This window comes from Lates calcarifer, linkage group LG16_LG22 (genome assembly GCF_001640805.2).
Source record: "Lates calcarifer isolate ASB-BC8 linkage group LG16_LG22, TLL_Latcal_v3, whole genome shotgun sequence".
In the NCBI taxonomy this organism is placed as follows: Eukaryota; Metazoa; Chordata; class Actinopteri; family Centropomidae; genus Lates; species Lates calcarifer.
Genome location: NC_066848.1, coordinates 25,423,971 through 25,449,739, shown reverse-complemented (window position 1 = coordinate 25,449,739; position 25,769 = coordinate 25,423,971). Strand labels below are relative to the sequence as shown.

Genomic DNA, 25,769 nt, shown 5'->3' with positions numbered 1-25,769 from the left:
GGTGAACAAGACGTCGTCAATTATGCTAATGATCAAATCTCATGAACGCACACCTCCTGATGAACAGACCTTCATCAGGCTAAAGCAAGTGATTTACGCCAAGTTATACTCAACAACCACTGAATGGATTGCTAAGAAATCTGGTACAAACATGTGGTCGCCAGAGAATGAATCCAAACACCTTCATCTAACATAATCATCAGGTCTATAGTTCATAGTGAGGAAGAGGCATCTGAGTTCTCTCCTGAGCACCTTCCATGTGAAACAAATACACTCACACGTTCATAATACCAACCAACACAACAAAGGCCTTGAGGACACATTAAAAAGACAAAGAGAGCACAGAGGTGATGGAGAAGGAAGATGAAAGCTTTGTCTCCTCTGAGCTGCACTGCTCCATCTTTTTCTTTCTATTTGATCTGATTATTAATTTGGGCCCGATGAAGGCCCTGTCACAAAGACAGAGATTATCCTCTGCTGAGACCAGCAGGAGAAAAGAAGCAGAGGGGAGGTATATAATTCATGATCAGAAATCATACACTTTCATCCCCATTCAACATTGATAAAGCAACACTGAGGCTCATGGCACCCAGAGTGAATAAGAAAAGAGCGATGCAACACATCTGTGTCACCTTCAGCACCAGTAATTTCACACTGCAGGAAAATGACTCTGTGGCTGTGTGAGCTGTCAAGTGGAAAGGAAGTAAAAACACACTGAAAGGAGGATTTTGGAATGACTTAACTGAATAACTTCTAAGGATAAGTTTGAGTTTTGGATAGTTGCAACCTTTTACCTATTCATCCTAAGCTTGCAGCAGGATTCTAATGATGTCAGTGTTGGTCAGTCAGCTCACCATTTTGGTCCAGACTAAAATATTTCAGCATCTATGGGTGGAGAGATAGATCATGATGGATTTTTGTATACACATTCATGTCCCTCTCAGGATGAACTGTAATCACCTTGATGATCTTTAAAGCTGGGACTCCACTGATTTTACACATCAAAGTATGTTTACAGGTCTTAGGGAGAACTACTACATATGTGAAAAAAGTAACCTCAAGTCTTTTGTGTCTCCAGAGGGAGGTACATCAAGTCTGATAAATGTCCTCAAGTGAAGTCACTTAAGTCAGCATCAGCAGACTACAAGATTGAAAAGCAAATCTGAGGGTGTGGCGTTAGAGAGAAGTGAGCTTACCCACCTCTGTAACCTGCTCCTCATCTCTGCTTGAGGCTGGAGGCTACATTAGGTGCTATTAGTAGCCGTCAAGAAGCATTGTGGGTAATGAAGTTGCCAGGTTTTGAGGAATGAGGAATGTGTGGAATAAAAAAGACAATGCCTCTGGTTTTATCAATTTTGCTCATTGTGAGAGGCAGTGTTGGCAGAGCTGTACTTTGTGTGCAGCACTAATGTTAGCATGCTATCAAGTTAAATTAAGACGATAAAAACTGTAAACATTATACTTGCTTAGCATCAGCATGTTAGCAATAGTTAGTTAGTTATAAGGAGGTTTAGACATTTGATTCATCTAATTTCTTTGTTAAACTAAGACAGTGGACATGGTTAACATTTCATTTTACATTCTGACATTAGCATTTAGCACCACTGTGCCCAAGTACAACCTCACAGAGCTGAACACTCATAGGCCCTGTTTATACCTGGCATTAACATGCCTCTTGGTGGCAGTTCTAAGGAGAGATGTGAAAAAATTGTCACTGGTCAAATAGTGTAAGCTAGCTTTGTCCACAACATCTGAAAATTTCAAAAGCCCAGAGAGATTTATTTCCAGTGTGTCAAACATCTTGGATAATTTGGTTTGCCTGAAACAAGGAAAAGATCCAGTTTGTACTGTTATGATTTTTTTCTTTCAATTTCCAGCAGACTAGGCATTGGGAGAGCACTGCTGCCTCCTGCTGGCTAAAAAAAACAATGCATTTAGTCTTAACAAACAGAAATAATGTATGTTTATTTGCATATAGATCAGGGAAGTGAGATCTATTCACAAGTGGTCACTGGAGACTCATGGAGAAGTATTCTAGTTCCAGGTGTGAAAGAACCTTAGGTCTTCTTTGCATAATGTTGTCACAGTAATCAGCTAGTAGCTGGTCTCTATTGCCACCTCCTGATGATGGTTTTAAGGAAAACCAAAAGCTTCAAATATGCCTCTAACATTTTGCAAAGTAACTCTTAATTGGGTATTAATTCTCAACTGAAAATAGTCCTGTTTGTAGATTTGCTACTACTACAGTGGCCCACTGTTACAGGAAACTACTGAGGCTTATTCTCAAAATAAAAAGATGCATCTGTGAGCCATCTTAAAAGATGTATCGCTTCGGTAGAAACCAATGGACTTGGAGCTCTTGGAGTTCCACAGGCAGGGCAGAGAAAGAAAGTACTAAGAGACAGACTGACTCATTAATTATTTGGGCCTTTTCATGAGTTGTTAACAATAGGAAAAATATGAAGTTTTGTGCCAACCATCTACCAGTTTATAGGTGTTTTTTTTTATACCTTAATCCAACACTCAGTAATTGAGCTGAGCTTGGCCCATCTCAGAGGGCAAACTGCACCTTACAAAACCTTCAAACAGTGTGCAAGTTACATGCAAAAGGCATTCATCAGTTTGTCCCAGTCTGGGTAATTAAAAGATCTCTTGAACGCCACAAAAAACAATGTGACGGCTAAAACATAGAAACAATAACCTAGACTACAAATAGTTAATTAAAACTGTTAGACTGTTAATTAGCAGCAGAAGTAAAAAGAAATCAGGGTAAGTCAGCAACATTTTCCCCTCTGAGTACCAAACAAAACTAAACCAAAGCAAACATCATGGCCACAGCTCCCCAGAGCTGTGTAGCGTGGGGAAAAACAGATCTGTATGCTTTTCACAGCATCCTCCTCACCTCTCTCCTCAAATCACTTGTGAAAGGATTGTGTGGCCAACTGCTCCTCTGTAATATGGATCAGGAAGTTTTGAAGCCTACACATACTGCTCACCCTTCACACTCTGTTAACCATCACACAACAAACTGCAATCCAATAAACACACCCTCTGCCTTTAAACAATAAACTCCAGCAAGCAATACTCAGGAGATGAGGAAAAAGCAAACAATTACACAAACATCTTCAGTGTCCTCTGATAACAGCTCTGCTGGTTGGTTCCAACCATAAAAAAGAAAAGTAGCTTTGTTTTATGAAGAGGGGATTAAATTCACACACAGAGGCACAAAATATCATCTAAACCAATTAATCAAAAGACTATTATTTTAATGAAAGTAAACAATAGTTGCTGGATTAATAGCATTTCTACAGTGCTTTGTGGCCCAACACAACAGTTTAATAAGAACCACAGGGAGAGTGCAAATACATCTCTCACAGTCATACTGAACGAGACTTATATCTACTTTGGACTTCACATATGAGCTATGTGTAAACAGTGGTCAGCAGTCCACGCACTAAATCCAGCCATCAAGTACAATATTTAGCCCACAGTGAAAGCTTTAGGTTTATTTATTTATTTATTTTTTTTAGCTAGCATCAAACTAAGATCTACTGTAGATAATGCACAGGTCATATCACGTACCAATAATCAATTCCACATGTGAAGAGACATGCAAACCAAAGCTGCTGGGCCTCTGGGTACTGGGTTATACTATGGACTACAGCCAGGGTGATTAGTTGATTGATTAATTTGTTGATTCAAAGATAATTAATTGGCCACTACTTTGATAATCAATTAATTGTTTTAGTCATTTTCAAGTAAACAAATCCAAATATTCCCAGGTTAATCTGAACACATCATTTTGTGCTCTGGAAAATGATGGTAGAAACCTTTCACTATTTTCAGACATTTCATGAACAACATGATTAATTGAAAAACTGATTGGCAAATTAAAAATAGTGAAAATATGAGTTATTACCCAGCTACCCAATTTATTTAAATGAAACATGTTCCTCTTCGGTGCACTCACATCCACATTAATGTTTCCAGGTTATCTTCATAAAGAAATACCTGAACAACATAAAAAAACAGCTACATCTCTTCTTCTCCATCTCTTTTCATTTGGATAACAACAAAACTGCGTTCCAACAAACATCTGGCAAGGAGCAAGACAGACAGCCAGCTCACCAAATAAATATATTTTATTTAAAGATTACTTTGTCATAAAATCAACATAAATACAGTCAAAGGATAACTACAGGATTTTTCAATCCCAGACACCAACAGTTGCTGCAATGTAATCCAGTGGATCACTGCCCATGTAAAATTATGTCCACTAAAGTTCTCATTTCTGTCACTGACAGGCTCAGATTGTTATTATAAGTGTCTGACAACATTAGGGATAGGATTCCTACAGAGATAGAGCTTTTTATTAAAGAGTAAGATCCTTTTTGTTTAACCAGAAACATCGCTGTATATCACTACCAGAATTAAACAGTAAACAGACTGACTCCAGAGTTTTCTGTTAATGGCAACAGTTGTGCTTTATCATCTACAGAGATCTACAGAGACATTTAAAATGGGTGATTACAGAGAAAGTTAGATGTGACAGGAAGTTGTCTTCTAAACTTTGCTGCCATGCAGCCAGCTGTGACTGGGCTGGTTACTCTGCTGAGTGTCAGCCTGTTACACAAACATTCAGTGTCCTCACTTTTTCTTCAAAATTAAAACATTTGTTTGAATATGGGGTCAAATGTTCATATTCGAGCTGTAATGACCTGTTTGAAACATAGGCTGCAGTCTCTATAAACACATCAGACCATTTTAAGTAGCTAGCTTTGTGATCCAGCAGATGGCGTTCTATCAGCTTGACCTATTGCATGCCCTATTGGCCCATCAGTAAACTAAGCTGATAGTAATGCAGTGTTGTTACTGAAGTGGAGAACAGTAGCAGACAGAGCCGTCCTCAGGCGACAATCAAGACACCATTCAAATTTCATTTGAACATTCGTTCCATATCGATTTTTTGATGGTAATCTATTCTCTTTTACCAGATGTATTGATGATGTAGTTGTCCTCAATAACATATTTTTTGTTTTAGTTTTACAGTTAGTGACCTAATAACTGCCAATAAACACTATATGTTAACCAGCAGCAATGGCCAAGCTGCTACACTAAAAAAATCTGTATTCTGTATTCTCTATTCTGTAACTGCAACGTTGCAACTATAATGACAAAATCATCACAACAAAAGGTTAATGCCAACATATTTTTAGAATTATATTCTCTGGAAGCAATTTTGAAAAAGTTCAGTTTTTGGGCCAGAAAAATATCATTTTAGTCTTGAAGGCTGAAACTCAAACAAGGAGACGCATTCACAGATTTTACCTGCTTAATGTGGACATATTCACAGTTACTACAACAGATTTGTCTTGAACACAGATGGGCAGCAATCTGAGGCTGCATTCAGACTGACTTTGGCTCTGCATTAAAAAATGCGCCTCATTCCTTCAAACAAGAAACGTCCTTCGGGTACCAACACACATGTTCCAGCAAAAAAAGCAGGGACATCCAGCAAAATAGCTTCCCCATTCAATATGATATGATAACTTTAATGACATACCAGGACTTAAAAATGATGCATGGTGACACACCCCTTGAAAAGTGATTATGTGCCAGTATAGTGGCAGTGGGAGAAAATAAATGTCCAACCAGAGCAGGGTACAAAATGGTACCCTAAAACATTCTTCATTAAAACAACAAAAGTACTTTCATTCAACCATAAATGGACAAGGCTGCTGTTTACTGTGAGTGGACCACTTATGATATGAAGCTCAAGTCCTACAGTGCAACACAAAGCACACATTCAATGTATAAGGAAATGTCTTGCCAAGTAACTATTAACATGAGCCTTATAATCCTGAGGCTAGTGACAGACCTTTGTCCATGCTGCTGTGGGCCAAGTTGAGGAGCTGTGGAGAACAAGCCTCCAGGATCTGCTGGTGCAGGTTAATGTAGCGCAGGGTCCACCAGGGCAGCAGCTACACATACATATAAAAAAAAAAAAAAAAACAAGAGAAGAGACAAATAGAATATGTGAGAATAAGGAAAGAGAGTGAACATCTTGTCCTGCACCTTAGCTTGGTGAATGAGACACCACAAATCACTGAAAAATGGAAAGGAAAGTGTATTGCTGATGTCAGTTTGTAGCACAGATTACTCATTATCTGCGGTAAAGATACAGACAGGTGACAAATATCCTGAATAAATGAGTGGAGAGTAAGGGTGCAATTTCTCTAATCTCTAATGTAAGCCTGTTCCAAAGCAAAGTGTTCTCTGTCATTGAGGTAACAAATTTGTCCAAATCAGCAGTGTGTCCTTAACAGTTTAGCAACTGTTGCAGCTGTTGTCAATATACATAAAACCACTTCTGATTGTCTTGACTACATTACACCAATCAGCCATAACATTATGACCACTAACAGATGAAGTGAATTACTCTGACACATACCACCCACTTAAACATCATTGTAGACCAAGCACAGCCCCCCATGACAACAGCACTCCCCAGTGGCATGGTCATGACAAAGAGCCCAAGGTGTTGCTTGGTACAATCATATCACGTCTCATTTAACACTATGAGGACTACAAATACAGGCCTTGAGTTTGATTAATAGAAAATGATCCAAATTTTAATTGCAGTTCAAGTATTGGTCTAGGAAAATTGGACATAGCTGTAGATAAGGATATATTTTTTAGTTGGTAAAAGATAACATCATTTTACAATAAAAAATATTTTTACTGACATTGGCATTTGTGGATATTGTGAAATGAAAATGCCCTAATTTCACTGTCATTTTATACAATATATCTTTACCTCAGAAAACATGTGCGTTTAATAAATAAACACATAAAATGCTACTCTTGAGGTCCTTTCAGCAGAAATAGAACACAACATCTAGAGTGTCAAATGATGAGGCTAAGTGTTGACCATGAATTAAAAACAGCCAACTCTTTTGCTTTCGGCATCTGACCAGAGCACAAAGTGGCAGAAAGGGAAAAAAAATGAATGTCCTGCAGCCAAGTTAACGCTGTATATCGCCTCCCACCAAAATGCCCTCGCCCACTGTACCCTCCTGTTTTTGTTCAGCACTGGAGGAGTGGAAGTGAACCACGTAAAAGCTTATTTGTCTGTCAGGGAGGATATTGCCTGCCTCGTTTCCAATGTAAGATGACCTTTGTTGCATGGTTATTGGAGGTTTAATTGTCTGTCTCACCGAATCAATACTCTGCAACATTCACATGTGCATTCATCATGTTAGCATACACACTTGTGATCAACTTTATGCACTTAAAGCAACACAATCCCTCCTCCCCGCTGCTTGATAGAAAACAGTGGTGGTAATTATTTCCCCTATCCCTCATTAGCATTTAAAGAGCAAATTAACTAAATCACCTCACAGCAGAACAGGGGTCTACTCCATTGTTGCGCTTGTGTTCACATCCCAACTGATGATGTCAGAGCAGACACAACACATTCTCTCTCAACACATTCATTTATTATGCTTTTGGTTGTTTATTAAGAAAATTGGCTTTATAAAGATGGAAAAAGTGCAGGACAAAGAAAGAAACTGAGCTTGTTAAGTGGTCCTTCTTAAATATGCAAAATGCTTTCCAGCATCGAGTCTGTTGGAAACGTATTAAGACACAATAAGCCTCTATGGTTACGTTAGCTGTTAGCCTGCCTGCTGACCTGATGGCTGACCTCAGTTTATAACAGGCTTGTCTCAAGGCTTATCAAAGTGTAACTGAACACTAACTTGTTTTACCTTTGATCACACCCAGCATCACTCTGTGTGGTTACTGTTTAAATGTCATCATTCAGACCCAAGTACTGTTCCGATTGAGAATCTGAATTCAATTCATTTCCAAGTTAAATTTATAGTTGGTTTGCCCAAAATACTGCCTGCTTGAAAACTGGCTGCAAAGACATGCAAGATGACATCCATGATCATCCTGAAGTGTTTTAAATGTAGGTTCTAATTCCTTCTGGAAAATGAACTCCAGTCTCAGAGCTGAAATCCAAAAATTGTAGCTGCCAAATTTACTCATTTTCATTTATTTGAGAACAGCCTTATGTCTGTACTACTGCTACTATGTTGGTCTTACTAACAGCCACCTGCTAAGAGTCCTTTGGCTGGGCTGGCCTGAAGAAACATCAGTAAAACACACATGCACAGTGTGTCAGTGTCAGCTGTAGGCCCTATAAGGCCTTCTTTCTGTGGCTGTGAGTACAAAGGACCTAAATGAACTCAAGCACTAGATAGTATAAGGATTCTAAATTGTAAAATGTTCTTAAATGGGTTGAATTACCATTACAAAAATCATCAATAATATGTCATTCATCAAGAAGAGGTGGTGGTGACAGAAAAACATTCTTACCTGGAGGCTGTTCATCTTAGAGGAGCACTTGGTGAGAATAACTCTGGCCAGCAGCAAGAGGAAGGGGTTGGCCACAAGGCTGTACACTGACTCTCCATCCAGGAGCAGGCAGGAGTGGATGGCCTCAACCAAGGTCTGGGGCTGCCAGTCAAAAATATGTAAATTAGAGATAATGGACAATACGACACAGTCTGAGATTAGGGCACGTTTAAGGGTTGGCTCTATAGCTTCTAAATGCTCCACTGAGTGCAGGGGAGGTAGTGTACAGTGGGTATATCAGAGCTTTTTCACTGACAAAAGCTGCATGCTGCTGCTAGAAAGCAGAGTCTCAACCGCAACACCCAGAACCTGTGGTTCATTAAACCAAAACCATAATCTGAGAGATGATCTGAAGAGCTGAGGGGAACCACAGAGTTGGTGATCATTCTCTCTGTGTTCTTGTATTGATGTATTGTTAATATAAAAACAATGATTAGCATAGCTTTAAAAACACAGGTAATTCAAAGTACAACCCCACTTCCCCTGTTTCACCATTGTACTCTGATGGTTTAGAATCATCATTCATTAGATAAGATTTGTGATGAAATTGCTGATTTAATATATGTTGATAATCTCACTTATAGCAGAGACATTATAAGGGAGAAGGAATCTGTATGAATATATACATTTATTTATTAATGTATGCTGTATCCATCACAATGAGCCACTTTCCCACTGTGATCATATAAACATCACTCTCATTACTGTGGTCAGCTTTCACGTGATATGGGAAAAATCTGCATGAATTACATTTTCAAGTACATTTAACTTTTTCTCTTGTCCCTAAATGAATAACATCCACATGACAACAGCTGTGCCATGTTTGTCCTCCCTTTCACCTGGTCTGTCCTGCATGTATGGACAAGCTACTATATCACATGGGCTGTTTGGAGTAACAGCACAGATCAATCATTGATGCCAAAGGAATTGCTTTGATAAAAGAAATGTCTCTCTTTTCTGGTGTAGGGATGGTGGCAGTGAAACATGCTGCTCTGTTCAAGAGGCAGAAATCTCTTCAACTCAGTGTAATGAGATGCTTCATTACTGGGTACTTCTTGTGCACTCTGCAGTTTCACTTAAACGGTTAAAAAAACTTTTTTCAGTAAACTAACTAATAGAAAATCACTACAGGACACAGAATGATATATGACAAAAAAAGCAGGAAAGAGAGATGAGATGGCATCCTACCTGAGAGGAGAGCAGGGCTGGGGGCAGCAGGTCAGAGATGTGGATGGAAACTGAAGGGCCAGTCCAGTTACTCTGGACAAACATGTGGACGGAAGAGACGGCCACAGCCATCACTACCAACTCCCTGCAGCAGGACAGACAAGACACACACTGGACTTAGTGAACAGAAGAGATTATACACAAGGGAGATGTTACACTTTCCTTATCAAAAAATGAATAATTCATGACAAAAGAAATCGAGGCAGTGATGAGAACGAGAACATTCCTGAGAACAGCTCTGTGCTACGTTCAACTATTTCCACCATGAAGCACACCTCATCACAATTAGTTTTTTAAATATATAGCACAGAAGGATAATGTAAATAATGTAATGTCAACCTGTGTGGATATCTATTGCTTACAAGCGAGGGACAGACAGGAATTTGTTAGTACTGACAAGACATTTCATTTACTCAAATGACATTTGCAGGTTAGGTTTTAAGCTGCACAATGTGCTACAATGAAGTGGGTGTTTTGCTTGCAAACTGTCATTGGAAGTTCATTTTATCCTATTGAATGTTGGTTTGGGAGCCTGTTCAGCATAGATTCAACAAGATGTTGGAAACTTTCCTCTGAGATTCTGCTCCATGTTGACATGACTGCATCACATCATATCTGCTGATTTGTCAGCTGCACATTCATGCTGCCAACCTCCTGTTCTACCACATCTACTAACATCAAAGGTGTTCTACTGGATTCAGATCTGGTGACTGGGGAGGTCACTGAAGTTCACTGAACTCACTGTCATGTTCATGAACCCAGTTTGTGACATGGAACATTATCCTGCTGGAAGTAGCCATTAGAAGATGGTAAACTGTGACCATAAAGGGATGAACATGGTCAGCAACAATACTCAGATAGACTGTGGCATTCAGACCATGACTGATTGGTGTTAAAGGCCCAAAGAAAACAATTCCCACACCATTACACCACCAACAGTAGCAGCCTAGACTGATGACACAAGGCAGGTTGGCTCCATGGATTCATTCTGTTGAAGCCAAATTCTGAGCCTACCATCTGCTGCCTCAGCAGAAATCCAGATCCATCAGACCAGGCTATGTTTCCAGTCTTCAACTGTCCAGTTTTGGTGAGCCTGTGTCCACTGCAGCCTCAGATTTCTGTTCTTGGCTGACAGGAGTGGAACCTGACGTGGTCTGATGCTGTTGTAGTCCATCCACCTCAAGGTTGGAGGTGTTGATCACTCTGAGATACTTTTGTTTTCTTCTTACTGCAGTTGGAAAGAGTGGTTATCTGAGTAACTGTAGCCTTTCTGTTTTTTGTTTTGTCTTTGGCTCCATTCTGAGTCAAAACTCTGGAGACTGTTGTGTGTGAAAATCCCAGGAGATCAGCAGTTTCAGAAATACTCAAACCTGTCTGTCTGTGTCAAAGGTCAAAGTCACTTAGATCACATTATTCCCCATTCTAATGTTTGATGTGAAGATTAACTGAAGCTCCTGACCTCTATCTGCAGGATGTTATGCACTGCATTCCTGTCTCACGTTGATTGGATAACCGCATAACTAACCAGGTGTACAGGTGTTTTTACTAGCAAACTACAGTGGGTTGATAAATCTGCAACCATTGATGTGTTCTGTCTCAGGCTGCTGACTGACTGTCAGGTCATGTTCAGACCTACAACCCTACAACACACAAAAGGTTTCTCATTAATATAGTCCGGCAACACGCAGGGGTGCCAATTCAACTGCAGCAAAGAACAGCAAGGTTGTCCTCTCAGAGGTTGAACCTGGCTCTACTCGCACAGCAGCGGGCAAATAAAAAACATGCAAGAGCACATTCCTGGTAGATGACCTTGTAACATGAATGATGTGTTTCTACTGTTTACATTATGATCACCATGGTGAAAGATAAAATGATTGCTGATGCGATAACTTTCCAGGTGCAGAATCCTTCCTCATATCATAAACCACAGTGTAGTGTTTAGTAGTGTGTGATAAGCCTCAAAGTGAACCTCCTTATCATTTTCATTAAATGAAAGCATGTTTCAGCCACTAAATTCAAAGACTGGATTAAGGAGGCACTGAACTGTATCAGACTGGACAGAAGAAGACACTCGACCTCTAGATGTTTAGAGATAATTATGCTGCAGAAGAAAATAACTGTGCAATTTAATTTCTGTTGGGCTGTTGGCTCCATAGTCTTTGGAAAATAGGTATGCAATCATGTAATACCCAGGCTGGTTTTTATACTGGCAAGATTTTACTTGTTACTTGTTTTGTTCAGAAACAGAGACATTTAGGCAGCTTCAGTCAGTTTCGCTGGGGTGGTGCTATTTTATGTGCTATGTTATACATAGGGAAACTTACCACTACAGTGACTACCTTGTACACAGATGGGTACTGTATCTTTTAGGCTGATGCAGTTTAAAGAACATCACAATCATACCCCAAGATAAAAGAATCACGTTTCAAGTGAATAATAGCTTCAAACCTTTCATGGTTAAGTTATAGCAGTACACATTTTCAAGATTTTATAAATCATCTAGTCTATTTGATGTCTCATGTCCTGCAGTGTTACCTGTTGGTCTGGTCATTGTTGATGCCACCAGTCAGGTAGTGTAGGACCTGTCTCTCCAGATAGGCCTCAATGTCCTCTCCCTCACAGCAGCTGCCATCTCCAGTGAGCAAATCTAACACCTGTGGACTCAGCAGAACCGCCTCAAAGTCCCCCTCCATCAGGGACTCCAGCAGAGAGCCTGCATCTGGCACATAAAGCATGTTTGATAGTGTTAACTCTACAATGCTCAATTCATGTGACCACATGAGAATAATGGCAATAAACACAACATGGCAACTGGTAACTGAATAGAGATGTCTCAAAATGTAAGTGTTCCCATATCACGACATAACATTATGGCCATCTGCATTGCAGCTTCAGTCTTTGTTTTAGAATTGCTACACCCCTATATACTAAGGTAATGTGATGACAACTGAACCATCTCCATGACAACTGAGCAAACTGTTCAGTAAGCAGACCTGCTCCTTCCTGTGAAATTACAATGTCTAATCTTCTAACCTTCAAGCTCAGGTACACTGACTAACTGACTGGTTCATTCTTGCTGTCTTGAGGCCATACAAATAATGTGATACCTGATGCTCATCTTAACAGATCTGAACTGTAACAAAAAGCACAGACAGGACCATCATTCCACCCTCACTGGGGGTGTAGGAAATGACAAACTGTCAAATTTATACCCCAAACAAATAGGGTGCGGCATATTACCAGAAAGTTGGGGTGTCCACCCCTATCATAACAAACAAGGAAAAGCACTCTTTGGTCCCTCCTCTCCCCTCCGCCACAGTCAGACTGGCCATCGGGCATACTGGGACAAATCTCGATGGGCCACCACATTGGTGGGCCAGTGGATCCATAAAGTTTTTTATCAGGCCCTTCAATCTCTTTATGGACCTTATACCTGTCATTTGGGGGTGCATGAGAGTGTTCCCTCCAGTTTGACTCAGTAAATCAAAATGCCTCTGAAAAGGTGGAATTCAGGTAACAAACCACATCGGCTGGTGTGTTTTGGAACTGAGAAGTCAAGAAAATAATAAAGCAGTCCTTTTGTGAATGTCTTGGTTTCCCTGCAACTGACAATGAGAAACAGCAGTTTGATAGTGTTAAAACTATAACTGAATAGCAACTAGTATAACAGGTTTATCAGAGCACTTCCAATGAAAGCAGCTGCCAAGTGTGGGTTAAAAAGCTATGAAAGTGTTGAAAGTAAACTGAAACTGTTAAGTTTCAAAACTGAAAGACAGACAGAGTTGGTGATGATTGTCTGGATTCATCACTATGAGTGACACCTTTCTCATACAAATAGTTATGTGTTCCATCATAAATGCATCAACATGCATGATGTTCAGCATATAATGTCTACAATGTTGGTAATATTTTAGTGATACTGACCAGGGGTATACTCAGTTTTGTTGTATACCGTGTGCCTGAATGAGGAAGTATTTACCTACTGGAAGAGAAATCAGGGGACCGTGAAAACCATTAGAGTTTATCTTCTGCGTACATCGAATGTGTGCAGCATATTAACGGGTCTGAATTTCACTCTGAACCACAAGTGTATATCTCATGTTGGCACTAGACAAAAAGTGGAGATCATCAAAGTCTGTATCATCCATTCTATGAGGACTCATCAATAGCTGTAAAAAAAAAAAAAAATTACATGGCAATAGATGCCAAGATGTTTAAATCTGGACCAAAGCCAGCCAACAGAGCAACACTGCCCTCCCCAGAGCCATGCCCTAAGCATGGCTAAAAACAGTCATTACAATGGCATTTGCATAGTAACCATTAAGCTTGCTATGTTTTTTATTAGTATTAGGCTTCAAACAGACATCTGTACATTGGTACAGCCTGTCGCCCTACAACATATAAAGGTTCAAGTGATCGCATCTTTTGCAAATGTCATTAGATCCTCCTGGCTGCATCCCACTGCCTCCCTGATCTTTTCCTTCAAGAAATGTGTCATGTGCCATGAAATGCTCAAATGGGAATAACACCTATTGAATTGTGTTGTTTCACTCAGTTGTATACACATGAAGTGACAGAGGTAGTTGTGTGAAGACAACCATGCATGTTGGATTATCTGTTTTGAAAAGATAAAGCTGCTGGACACTTGCTCACTCACTAGCAGTCAGCTTTATTTCACAATGCTGCGCACCCCTTAACTGTACCCTAAACTTTAATAAGTAATTGCAGCGCAAATGGTGTTGTAAAGGAGGTGTGGAGATTTTCATTTCACTGCTGATCTAATGAAACCAAGGGGCTTCCATAATAGCACAGAGAGAAGAGAGGGAGTGGATGAGGAGAAGAGGAAGGCTCTGACTTTATGAGGGGGAAAATCAAACCCTGAGCTACAGCCACATGTCTTAATGGCATTTCAGCTATCCTTCAGGTCTGTCGATTAAATGGCAGCAATTATGGAAAACAAGGCATCAGCCCTCAAATTAGTCCATAATTCATAAAGGTTCAGGCAATGAGCTGCAGTTAATAAGGCAATGGTGAACAGAATTTGCAAGCGTACAGGGCTGAGCAGCAATACAGATCTGAGATGAACCATCAGGTGCATGACAGTTTCTTCACTGTGTACCAACTGCACATAGTTAAAGTAAGGTGGATTCCACTCCCACTGAATAGGTGGTTCACACAGCCTTGAGCTGTATTACCCCTGAATCACTTTCATTAGTTGGCTATGATTCTTAGTTTTAAGTCTTGTGGATGACAGAAAATAATTTGCATCAAAGCATTGCCTTTCATGACTGCACAGTAAGTCAAAAATTAGGTTAGGGGTTAGGGTTCAAAAGGATGAAGGTAGACATGCTTCTTTATCAGCAATCAAGACTTAATGACTAGAACCTCAGAGGATTCACCAAAAGATGTAAATCTCTGGTAAAACTCAAAATGGACCCATGAATCAAAAATCAACCCTTACCAAAATGATCATGAGCCAGAGCCACCACCTCATCTGTCAAACATGGTGGTGTTTCTATTCTGCCTTGGCCATGTATGGCTGCCAGTGAAACTGGCACACAGGCATTTACTGATTATTTCACTACTGACAGAGGCGACAGGATGAATACAGAAGCTTTCTGTGTGCTCGAAAACAAGTCAATCACCTGATATTAATCTGACAGAGGACCAGACTAAAGCCTGAGAGACCCCAACAAGAGCGAGCTGAGGGGGCTGCAGTGATAAAGATAAAAACAAAAGAAACAGAGACATATATATATAGAGAGAGAGAAAGAGAGAGAGAGAGAGAGAGAGAGAGAGAGAGGAGAGAGAGAGAGAGAAAGAGAGAGAGTTACGCTACAGTTACCAATAGAAATGCAATGAATCTATCTTCCATGCTTGAGTGATTATTATAAAACAGCTGTTGCTAGTGCAAAGAGATTATAATGCAAAACAGAAGGAAATAAAATTCAGTCAAATGGATAGTCCACTTCAGTGCATATTGGGAGATACAACCCTTAAGTTAAGGCACTCAGATAAAATGAGCTATTCGACAATGGTTCAACATCTGGTTAAAAGACTACAAAATATAACCCAGGAGAGAAATGTACAACTATTAAGAAGAGTAGCATCTTATCTCCAATTTAGGCACCATTTGACAGAACGTTAAAATTATAGAGGAAAGCAGAATGACAATGAGCACACAAAATTTAAGTCCAATTGTCCAATAATCCAACCTTACTGGCTGGAGAGACAGTCAGAGAAACAGTCAACACTGGGTTTAAAGATTGATTATAGTTTTGGTAGAATATGTAAAATACCAGCTAGACTTAAATTTCATGACAAATCGCTAGCAAAAAAAGCAATAACTAAGAAACAGCCAAGGCACAGACTACTAAAGTAGAGTTCATAGCAATTGTAAAAGAAAATGTCAATCCCTCCATACAAAACATTTCTTGGAGACTCTGTATTGATTTAAAAAGCATTCGATGAAGTGTTTGGTCTGTTCTGTTATTTTATTCTGTGTGTTTATTCTGCTACTAAAACAATAAAAAATAAAGTAAAACAATATGATTTTGTGACAGTAGATGAACTATGATTTGAGGAAAAATACTAGATACAGGTGAATATTAAAGTACACTTGTTTGCAGAATTATTCAGGGTTATGAAAAGTCTGATACTGATTGCTATGCATGCAGTCAGGGGAAGACCAGGACCCCATTTCTACCCAGTACTAACACAGGGTCTTGTAATCTGGATACATTATCAAGATAATTACATCAGATCATAGGGCCTTTGCATTTAAACCTGCAATTAATAAACATTCTTATTATCTTGGTTCTAAATACAGGTTCTGATCTGAATATGCAAAGCAGGTAGGGGAAGCTGGTGGACTTGGGACAAACATGGCGCATCCCACCGGAGGATGATCAACCTCGAATACTCTTTAGGTACTGTGATTCTGTGCCAAACAAAGGTCACATGACAAACACAGACTGAAAGCATCAACTGGCTACTTTTCAGTGGCCTCTCTAACTAGGCTAATCTTACATATACTGTAAGAAAATCAGTGACAGAGAAAGACTAGTAGTAGTTCATCAACTCTGGTCAATCATGTGACCCATCTTCACCTCTAGTACTACTGTAGCTGACCCTCAGATTGCAATGGCTTATACCTTATAGGCAGTAAGCCTTGGCCCATCAATAGTCCTTCAAACAGCTCCAGAGCCATCTTTTGAGAAATTATGATTAGTGTGCTCAATTAATCAAAGTAGATGGAAACAAACAGAAAATGTTCTTATCATAAATATGAGATGGAAATATAACAAATCTAAGTCATTTTACCCCAGACCACCAACACAGCCCTGCACCATATACATAAGTATTCACCAACACAGACCCCTTAAGAAGCCTGTATAAGTGTCAGAGAGATTGACTGTACAGATCCTGGCACATGGGTCACCTCAGCAGACTGCAGCAGACCATTCACTTCTGAGGAACAACAGCACTGTCACTCACTCTGAACTGTACAAGGAGTCCCTGTCTAATATAAAGAAAACATGCAGAATGCACCAGCCTAAAATCAAATAAGGTGAGGTACAACCTACAGAGGTACAACCTCATTAGCTCCTTCTGGACAAAGCACACCCTGCAGCACAACATGCATCTGAAAACTTTTCCATCAACGTCCTGTTCAAACTTCATGCCATATTTAATATGGTTCCATTTAGCTAATTTAGCATACATAATCAATTTTTAGTGTAACACCTGACAGAACTGACAAAACTTTGAAGTACTGTTACATATTGACTGGTCAATCTAATTTAAGAATAATAAATGATAGTGTTAGGAGGTGCTGCTGTTGGAGTGGTTCTCCTGTCATGCCTGACTGTTTGGTCGTAAGTAGTGTTTCTTATCGGTCTGCTGACACACTGCACCAGTTTCATTAAATGCAAATCTACTGCCTGCTAATGATGTGGCCCCGAAACAAACAGCGGAAAGCGGCAATAATCAGGAGCTGCTGTTCGGTAGAAGAGACACAGTCCGGCTTCTGTAGGACAGCCTGGCATCATATTTCCCTGACAAAAAGAGGAGCAAAGCAGGTGACCCATGAGACAGAGAGAGCAGTAGTCGGACAGTATACTGTTGTACTCTTGTATCGTGTATAAGACTGCCACTGTGGTAATGTTTCTGCCAACAAGCTCAGGCTTGGTGCTCGGTTCTAGTGAACAACCAGCAGCTGCTGACACATGTGAGCGCCACACGGCTCACCACGACGAGGGCGGAGGAATGAGGACTTCAATTATAAAGACACTGCAATAGATTTTAATAAGATAGCTCTCTGACTAGACCTCACTTAGCAAAACCTCAGTTTGAATTCTCTCTCCACCTCGGTATTATTTTCAGAGACAATTGAGAAAATCGGCCGAAGGAAACTCGACGTTAGCTAATGTTACAAAGTTGACATTTAATTTGAATTAACATAAATCTATGTGAGGCGTGTATGCCGAATGGTTAAGCCGCTCACAACATTTTAAACTCTCCGTCAAGTATTATATTACTGTTGCCCATAAATAAGGCTACTTAATAATGCAAAAAATTTGAATGGGGTTTGGCAGGACTTCCACACAAGGGAGTGAACAGCGCATACCGTAAACAGCTCGCTAACCATTTTTTTTAAACGATGACTTAATTTAAAATGTAGTTGTAGTAAAACTGCGGCTATAGCTTTCTTTACCAGTTATGGCTAAACCGGTGTCCTTACCGTGAGTTTCATCAGCGGGAAAAAGCCTCTCCACCGCTGCGTATACATGCCACTTAGCTTTACAAGCGACCACCACCTGCCTGTTCAGAAATGTTTAAAGCGCTCAGCAGACGACATGAGCTGCACCTGACGGTGTTTGTAGCTACGTGGTGAAATAACTAAAAGCCAGCCCGACGTCTCACCTGCGGTAGTGAAAACACTCTGCTTCCATTCCGTCGCCTCGCTGGGTGTTAAAAAGCCCCGAAGAACGGGGATCTCTATGTCCAGCGGCATCACCGGACCTCTGCCTCTTGTTCAAGTGAAGTAAGTGAGCTGCTGCCTTCAGTCAGAACTGTCCCAGATCAATACCGGCGGTTAACCGTTTTACTCTGCTGCCAAGTCGGTGTTTCTTAATCAGAGATAAATTGTTTATTTCCACCCATGTGGTGCGAGTGGCATCAGTGAGCAGCCATGACAGATGCGCACGGCATTGTGGGAAAACGAACCGAGGCTCGAAGAGGGACGCTGAGCAGTGTGTACGGCTGCGATATTAAATGTACCGTTAAACTTAGGCCTATAGTAACTGCAGCTAATGTATAGTCACATAGTCAGTAACATATAGTCACATTTCGACTTTAGAGAGCGTTATTTATGACACAACACAGATCAAACAGTTATAAAAGTATTACGTGAATCGGCATAATTTAATTCGCAATATATTTTTATGACTATATCTATGTGTGTTTATAACTATATATTTTATATATATTGAAGGACGTTTGTCGCTTATATTGATCAACTCCATTTGTATAGTACATGTTTGCATAAATGCAGCATAATGCTTTAAAATAAACCCATAAGTAAATATCCAAAATATTGTTTTAATAAAAATGAAAAAGTCAGCACTGAAACTGTAAGAGGAATACACGTGGATTTTGAAGTTTAGAGTCACATCCTGGCTTAAGGCTGGGCAAAGGAGGGGACAGCATACACGTGACTCCTGACTAAAAATACTTTTATTGTACATCACCAAAAGAAAAATGAAACTAAGAGAAGGGTGTTCAGAGGGTGGTTACAGTAGGCATCAAAGATGAGATAATAAACTTTATGTCTTTTATTTTTCGTTTATGTTTTAAACCTTGAGATGTTCATGAAATCAAATCATGTTGTAAGTTAGATTTGGAAATAAGTGGGTCATAAGGATATAAATAAATTCTGTTCTGACTGATTTTTAGCCCAGACAGCCTAATTATGTCACATCAGTGAAGAAAAATGTATCTGTCCTGATGTGGTTGTGAACATCACTGTGCCACCACTGCTAACTGGCTGACAGGTCTTTTTCCTGATATCTGGAGATATCTGACAGTCCCTGTAATATCATAATGATGTATGCAATGTTGATGTTTAGTTCTCCATTAGTTACTGCATTGTAACAGTAGCTATTCATCCTGGGGTGTCACAGCTCCCCCTGTGACCTCATGTGTTGTCTCCGGTCTTCTTTATAGTGTCTCCTCCCTGTGTCTGTCGGGTCTAAGTGTGTGGAGGTGTGGCTCAACTCCTGTCTCACCTGGTGCCTCTCATCATCCTGCACACTAATCCAAGTACTACAAGGACCCCTGCTCTTCATCCAGTGGGGATCTGACTGTTCCTCCTAACTCTCCTGGCCACTCTGTTAGACTAGTGAAGTTTTCAGAGTATTTTCTTTTGTTGATGTTATTTACTTACCTGTGTTCTCCCTGTGTCTTAGTCTCACCTATGCCCATGCTGCTGCCGGCCTCTGGTGAGGAGCTGCCTCTGCCTGCCTGTCAGACAGTCTCTGGATTCTCCTCACCTGGACTTAGCACTCTGCATCCACAGTCCCTGTCCTATTCTCTAGGTTTTCTGTTAATTCAGCATAGATCACTTACTTTTCAACCATCTCTCATGTCAGAGTCTGAGTCTGCTTTGGGGTCCAGTATTTATTTTGTGCTAACATGGGGTCCACATAAATATATTACAATAGTTTAGTGACAAAAAGTACACATTACATTTAACATCTGTACTCACATGTTATGCCTCAGACAAAAAACATGACTCAAACCCTGTCTAATACATAAAAAAGCTCTACATAATAGTATCACCTCTTGGAGAACTGAAAATAAATAAGCAAGTTAAAAAAAATCAATCAGCAACGTAATCCACTGAATAATGGGTAAAGAGTGTTATTGCTTTACATCCACATCAAATCTTAAAGGACAAAGCAAATTTAGAGATTTCTCTCTAAACACATTTTTTATATTAGAAAATAGTTCCTGAAAATATGTGTTTAGAGAGAAATTTCTAAATTTGTTATTAAATTAAAGTCTGTAAACTCTGTATCACTGCATTGTGGAGTTCGACTGTTTCACAGTTTTCCATCAGTTTCATTCTCTGGATTTTATGGGCGGGTCTGAAACGGTGACTCGGTGGAGCCACCACTCAGCACCACTACAGCCATTATAAATGTCAGCACCTAACTGAGAGTTATTGTCGGTTATGATGGCAAGCTCAGCAAATGCATCTTCCCTGGATGTCAGAGTTTGCAGAACAGCTCAGTCGTCACCTTATTTCAACTTTCAAAGGCATCAAGGCACCACACAGATGGAGAGCTGAGGAACACCACCAACACCCGTCCCTGTTTCACTCCGGTTAGTCTTGCAAACTTTCATAGGAGACAACAGGAATTCTCTGATAATCCACTGCCATTTTTGAATGAGGCCGAACTGACCATCTTCCTCCCCGGCCTTCACCCTTTTTCAGGTTGTGATGCTAGCAGTTAGAGTTAGAGTGCGCGTGGTTTCAGCACCTTCAGCAGACACGCCCCCAGCGTCTCAGAGCAGAGAGCTTACTTTGTCATGATTTTGAAACCTAATTTTATATACCTGAGATTTTTAACTGTTCAAATTCAGCTGGGATGGTTAATAACACATTTTTCTGTAGTGTGACTAACTGAGAACACCATTAGTATTACTGCTCTACATGGATTTTAAGTTACACCATTTATTGTGAAAATAGATACAGTCTCAACTTTAGACATACCACAGTCTACTTTCTGAAATCAAACACTGGGTCAGAACCTAGTAAATGTCTGAACCACTGTAAACTACTATCACTATACTTTCAGTGGAGGGTAGGTAGCTACAGCCTGCTTTAAAAGTCACTAAATGTTGCTCGATGATGTTAATGTTTTCATTAGTATATTCATGATGTAATCTCACCATATATGCGTGCCGTCTAGTGTCCTTTATCTATTTGATTATCTCCTACTGTTTTCACACATACAGTATTTTAATATAGAACAGTTCCCAGAAGCTGTTCTCATTTCAGTCAATTCCAATCTGCACTTCTAAAACACTGATTTTAAAATGTCGACAAATTCAACAGACACATGTTAAAGACAACTGCTATGCTGTGATTTTATCTATATTTACTTCTAAAATGATCACTTTGACAGAAAGTTAGAAGCTCATTCATGTTTCTGTCAGCAGCCATGTGGTCAGCTTAATGAGACACAGAGGTGTGTGTGCATGGGGAGGGAAAAACACTGCAGTCAAGTCAGACACATTCTGGACACTGACTGAGCTCACCACAAGGGCTGATCTCACAGCGTTTGCCCTGTACCATATGTTTAATCCATCAAATATATGCAACTCATTGAGGAAAACCTGCATAACTGTTCTCTCTCTCTCTCTCTCTGTGTACATGCATGTGTGCATTAAATTATGAGTGTGCCCCTCAATATGGAAACCTATACACACTATTATTCTGAACATTTCAGGCCAGAAATGTATGAAGAAGAAAAATAAAAGTATGAAGATGTGATGTGTTCAGGTGTTTGGGGGAAAAGTGGAATACCTGCTAGATCAACACTTTTTATTTATTTCTGTTTTATTAAGAACCATAATCTTGAGAATAAAAAACATGGGCCACCATATTGCCAAAAGACCGAAAAGAGGTGAAATATGAAAGATAAAAAAATATTATCTACTTCTCCTACAATAACAAACTCCTGGACTAAACTGACTAACAGCTTTCTTGTTGGAAATGAGGGCTTCAAGTGGAGCACAACTGTCATCAAGTGTTGCGACCCTTAACCACAACACTCTCCAGCTGGTGGGTGAGCAGTGGTGGCCAGCTCACTGCCCCTCTCCTCGGCTTCCAGCTCATCTCCTCCTTTTTGTGCCAAAGCCAACAGGAGGCTCTTTCAGCTGCCTCTCCTAGCCTTTGTACTGCTTTTCTCTTATCTTGGCTCTTCAATTCAATTCAATTCAATTTTATTTGAATAGCGCCAAATAACAACAAAAGTCATCTCAAGACACTTTTCATATAGAGCAGATCTAAACCATACTCTTTAGATTATTATAATTAAAGAGAGAGACCCAGCAGATCCCACCCTGAGCAGCACTAGGCGACAGTGGCAAAGAAAAACTTCCTCTGGTCTTAGTTAGCAGATGCCACACAGACTGTGCAGGGAACCCCTGGCAGCCCACACAGGACAGTACAACATCTGGGAACTGGAGTTTCCTTCCTTACTCAACTCACATCTCCCATCCATTTGCTGACTGAGGTAGGGAAGGCTTGGTTGGGTTTTTAGATAGAGGCCATCCTCCTTCCTTAACAAAGGTAATACTGTGGCATGGATTGGCTTTGGCCTGGTGTTTGTTCCTCCTTTCCTGCTCAAAGATGTCTGTGAGTGTTAATAATACCTTGTCATGGCACCATCTATACCTGTCTTGGGTCAATGATGTCTTACAGCCTGACAAGATGTGCACTATGGTTCCTCTTCTGTGCAGCTTCACCGGGGTAGGGAGAGTGTCATAGACTGATCTGAGCAGGAAGGATATGTGGAATGGCTCAGGCCTCCACAGATTGGTCCAAGTGATCTTTCTTTTGGGGAGGTCCCGCCTTGTCCAAGCTCCTTGTGATCCCATCTCCACAGTTCATAATTCAAAAGGTGTACTTTCTTTCTCAATAGCTCTTGCTCTCCTCTCTTTGTCCTCCAGGTTCCTCACCTCTGATTATTATTACTGACATATATTACTTCACGAGGTCATCAATTCCTTACCAGCTTAATATCAGAAACCATCTGATGTCTTTCTTGAAGAAAGGTTCTTCCTGTTTCAGTTTTGTTAACTGCTGTAGTCCTCTGACTCTGATTACAGATATTCTGAATCTTTCTTTGTTCCATAGTACATATGTGTTACAAGCTCCCCCCCCCCTCTCTTATTAAAAACAGAAAACTAAGAGGCGTGTGCTGTTCCATTCTTACTGTGTTTTGGAACATTACAGACTCATTTTGACCCATTTTGCATAAGAACAAAATCAAGGTAGCGACCAAACTGTATGATAACATTGCCTGTTATGAATGTTCATTCAGGCCCATAGAGTCTCGTCTCAACAAAATTAATGTTTCAGCAAAAAGCAATACTGTAAATAAGTTGTTAAGTAGTTGTTTTGGAGGTCTGAACAATTTCTTTATTTCTATACTTTTCAGAAATTAAAAGGTTTTAAGGTCAGCTGTAACAATAAAAAAGAAAAGAGGATACCTTCTGAACTCAAACAATATTCAAACAATATAGGCTTGTGTGTAAGCTAATATTCATAGGTAAGTAATTCTCATCACTCTCTTATTCACACCACTCAGGTGTCTCCTTCTTTGGGTGACAAAAGCAGGTGTGTTTTCTCATTGTGGAGGATGCTCATCTTGCAAGGATTATACTGAAATACGCAGCGGGTTCCTTTTCTGATGAACACTCTTCTGATCACACTAAATTCAAACTGCTGTCGCATTGTCTCAGCTGAGGAGTCCTGGGTGGAGAAGAGCTTTTTGTGGAGCAGAAAAGAATGGTTAATTATTAATCACCACATCTTACAATCTGTATTCAATTTGTGCTGCTGCACATGCATCTGTGCAGCCAAGACCCAAACATGCTAATGCCATTAGTGTCCATGAAGCAGTTGCACAAAAATGTTTGTGAGCCTTTTGGATTTGCCTGGGTGATAAGATGATCTGATCTTCATCCCTTGGGTTTAGTAGCTGGTGGAGCTTCCTTCGACAGAAATATGTCTGTTTCTCTTGATGTCATTCTATGGGCTCTGATTCCGAAAGGCAGATATTCAAAACACCATCCACTATATAGTCATCTTAGCTTGGTGCCCATTTCTACAGTAGTCACAGAACTAGATCAACAGTTTGTCTAACCATAGACTGATCTCTCTGAGAGTACCTCTCCAGCTTTATACAAATTAGCAATTGTTGATTTTAGGTCTTCTGTCTTTTTGCGTCATGACATGTTTCATATCAGCAGATGTTTCTTGTGAAGAGCGAGCACAAATGAATGTTTGAAGTGTTTTTAAACCACCAAGATTATCTGGTTTCATTGATTGGTTTACTAACTCCTGACTCCAGTTAGCTTGTGTTGATGTTGAAACTGTGAATGTTTACATTATGTATTTATTACGGCCAGGGAGGTTAGTAATTGTAACCTAGATGGAGATCTGATCATATTTTAAGACACATTTCTATAAGAGTACAGGTATTTCTGAAGGATTCACTTACTTTTTTGTTACCGTACATATTTCACTATATTTCTATATACTATATTATATTCATCATTATATTTGTAACATGTAAACTAACCCAAAAGTATCTTTCTGTCGTATATATTCAGCTTTGGAAATGTGGTTTTGAAAAGCCCAGCAGCTCTGCAGTCTTGGTGATGCTTAAACCATCCTCCTGGCATGCATGATACAAGGTTGTTCAGATCACACTCTAAGCTCCTACTCTTTTAGCTGTTCACATGCAAGTGTAACAATGAGGTTGTTGCATGCAGTTGTTTATGAAGTGACACACATGCAAAAGGAAAGCAAGACCTCACTCCTGCAGGGGTAGAATTTCTTCTCTGGTCACTGAGTCATCTCTTTACGAGTGAAACATGAAAACCGTGTCGGTGTGGTGGAACTGCTGGCTGCTGCAGATGAGCAACTGGATGATTCAGGTTAACCATGTTTCAACAATGGTGGTTTCACCTAAGGACCCAGAGTGGTTCATGTAGGTGCCACTGGCAAGATCAACTTTTAATTTGCACTTTGGTTCATGACAGAATACCAAGAAAATTAATGACATTCCTGTCTCAGTCTCAGCTGTACATTGATCATGGTATTTTAAACCTAATTATCATCAGCATATCATCACTCCCTAAAGGTTGAAATCACTGATCTCCACAGTGGTTTCCAGCAAGAACTTTCCTTCAGCTCACAGCTTCTGGAAGAACCCTTTTCAACATGAGTGAGTCCTCGGGCACCTTGAAGGGTTCCTAGAGGAACGCAGTTCCTAAAGGGTTCTTTTAAGAACCCTGGACTTTGCAGGGTTAATGACCCC

At 40.1% G+C, this 25,769-nt stretch overlaps 1 protein-coding gene and 1 long non-coding RNA gene across 5 annotated transcripts in view; one reads left to right on the top strand and one right to left on the bottom strand.

Annotated features, from left to right (window-relative positions):
* The window catches only part of ttc27 (tetratricopeptide repeat domain 27), a 67,575-nt gene extending 48,720 nt beyond the window's left edge, over positions 1-18,855 (bottom strand). The window contains exons 1-5 of one of the 3 annotated variants that reach the window (XM_018694696.2): positions 18,574-18,855; positions 12,184-12,367; positions 9,610-9,733; positions 8,383-8,523; positions 5,879-5,981 (exon numbers count right to left, since the gene is read on the bottom strand). In XM_018694696.2, the coding sequence (XP_018550212.1) occupies positions 5,879-5,981; positions 8,383-8,523; positions 9,610-9,733; positions 12,184-12,367; positions 18,574-18,664 (643 nt within the window). In that variant the 5' untranslated portion in view covers positions 18,665-18,855. Of the gene's footprint in view, positions 1-5,878; positions 5,982-8,382; positions 8,524-9,609; positions 9,734-12,183; positions 12,368-18,391; positions 18,523-18,573 lie in introns of those variants that run through there. The other 2 variants (XM_018694692.2, XM_018694693.2) reach the window with 2 other exon arrangements.
* Positions 18,851-20,520, top strand: LOC127143426 (uncharacterized). Of its 2 annotated transcripts, none has more exons than XR_007814819.1 (3): positions 18,851-18,926; positions 19,876-19,971; positions 20,118-20,520. It is a non-coding gene; the product is annotated as an uncharacterized LOC127143426 (long non-coding RNA). The 2 variants fall into 2 exon arrangements; XR_007814820.1 differs by having other exon boundaries at positions 19,876-20,000.
* The last annotated feature ends 5,249 nt before the right edge of the window (positions 20,521-25,769 follow it).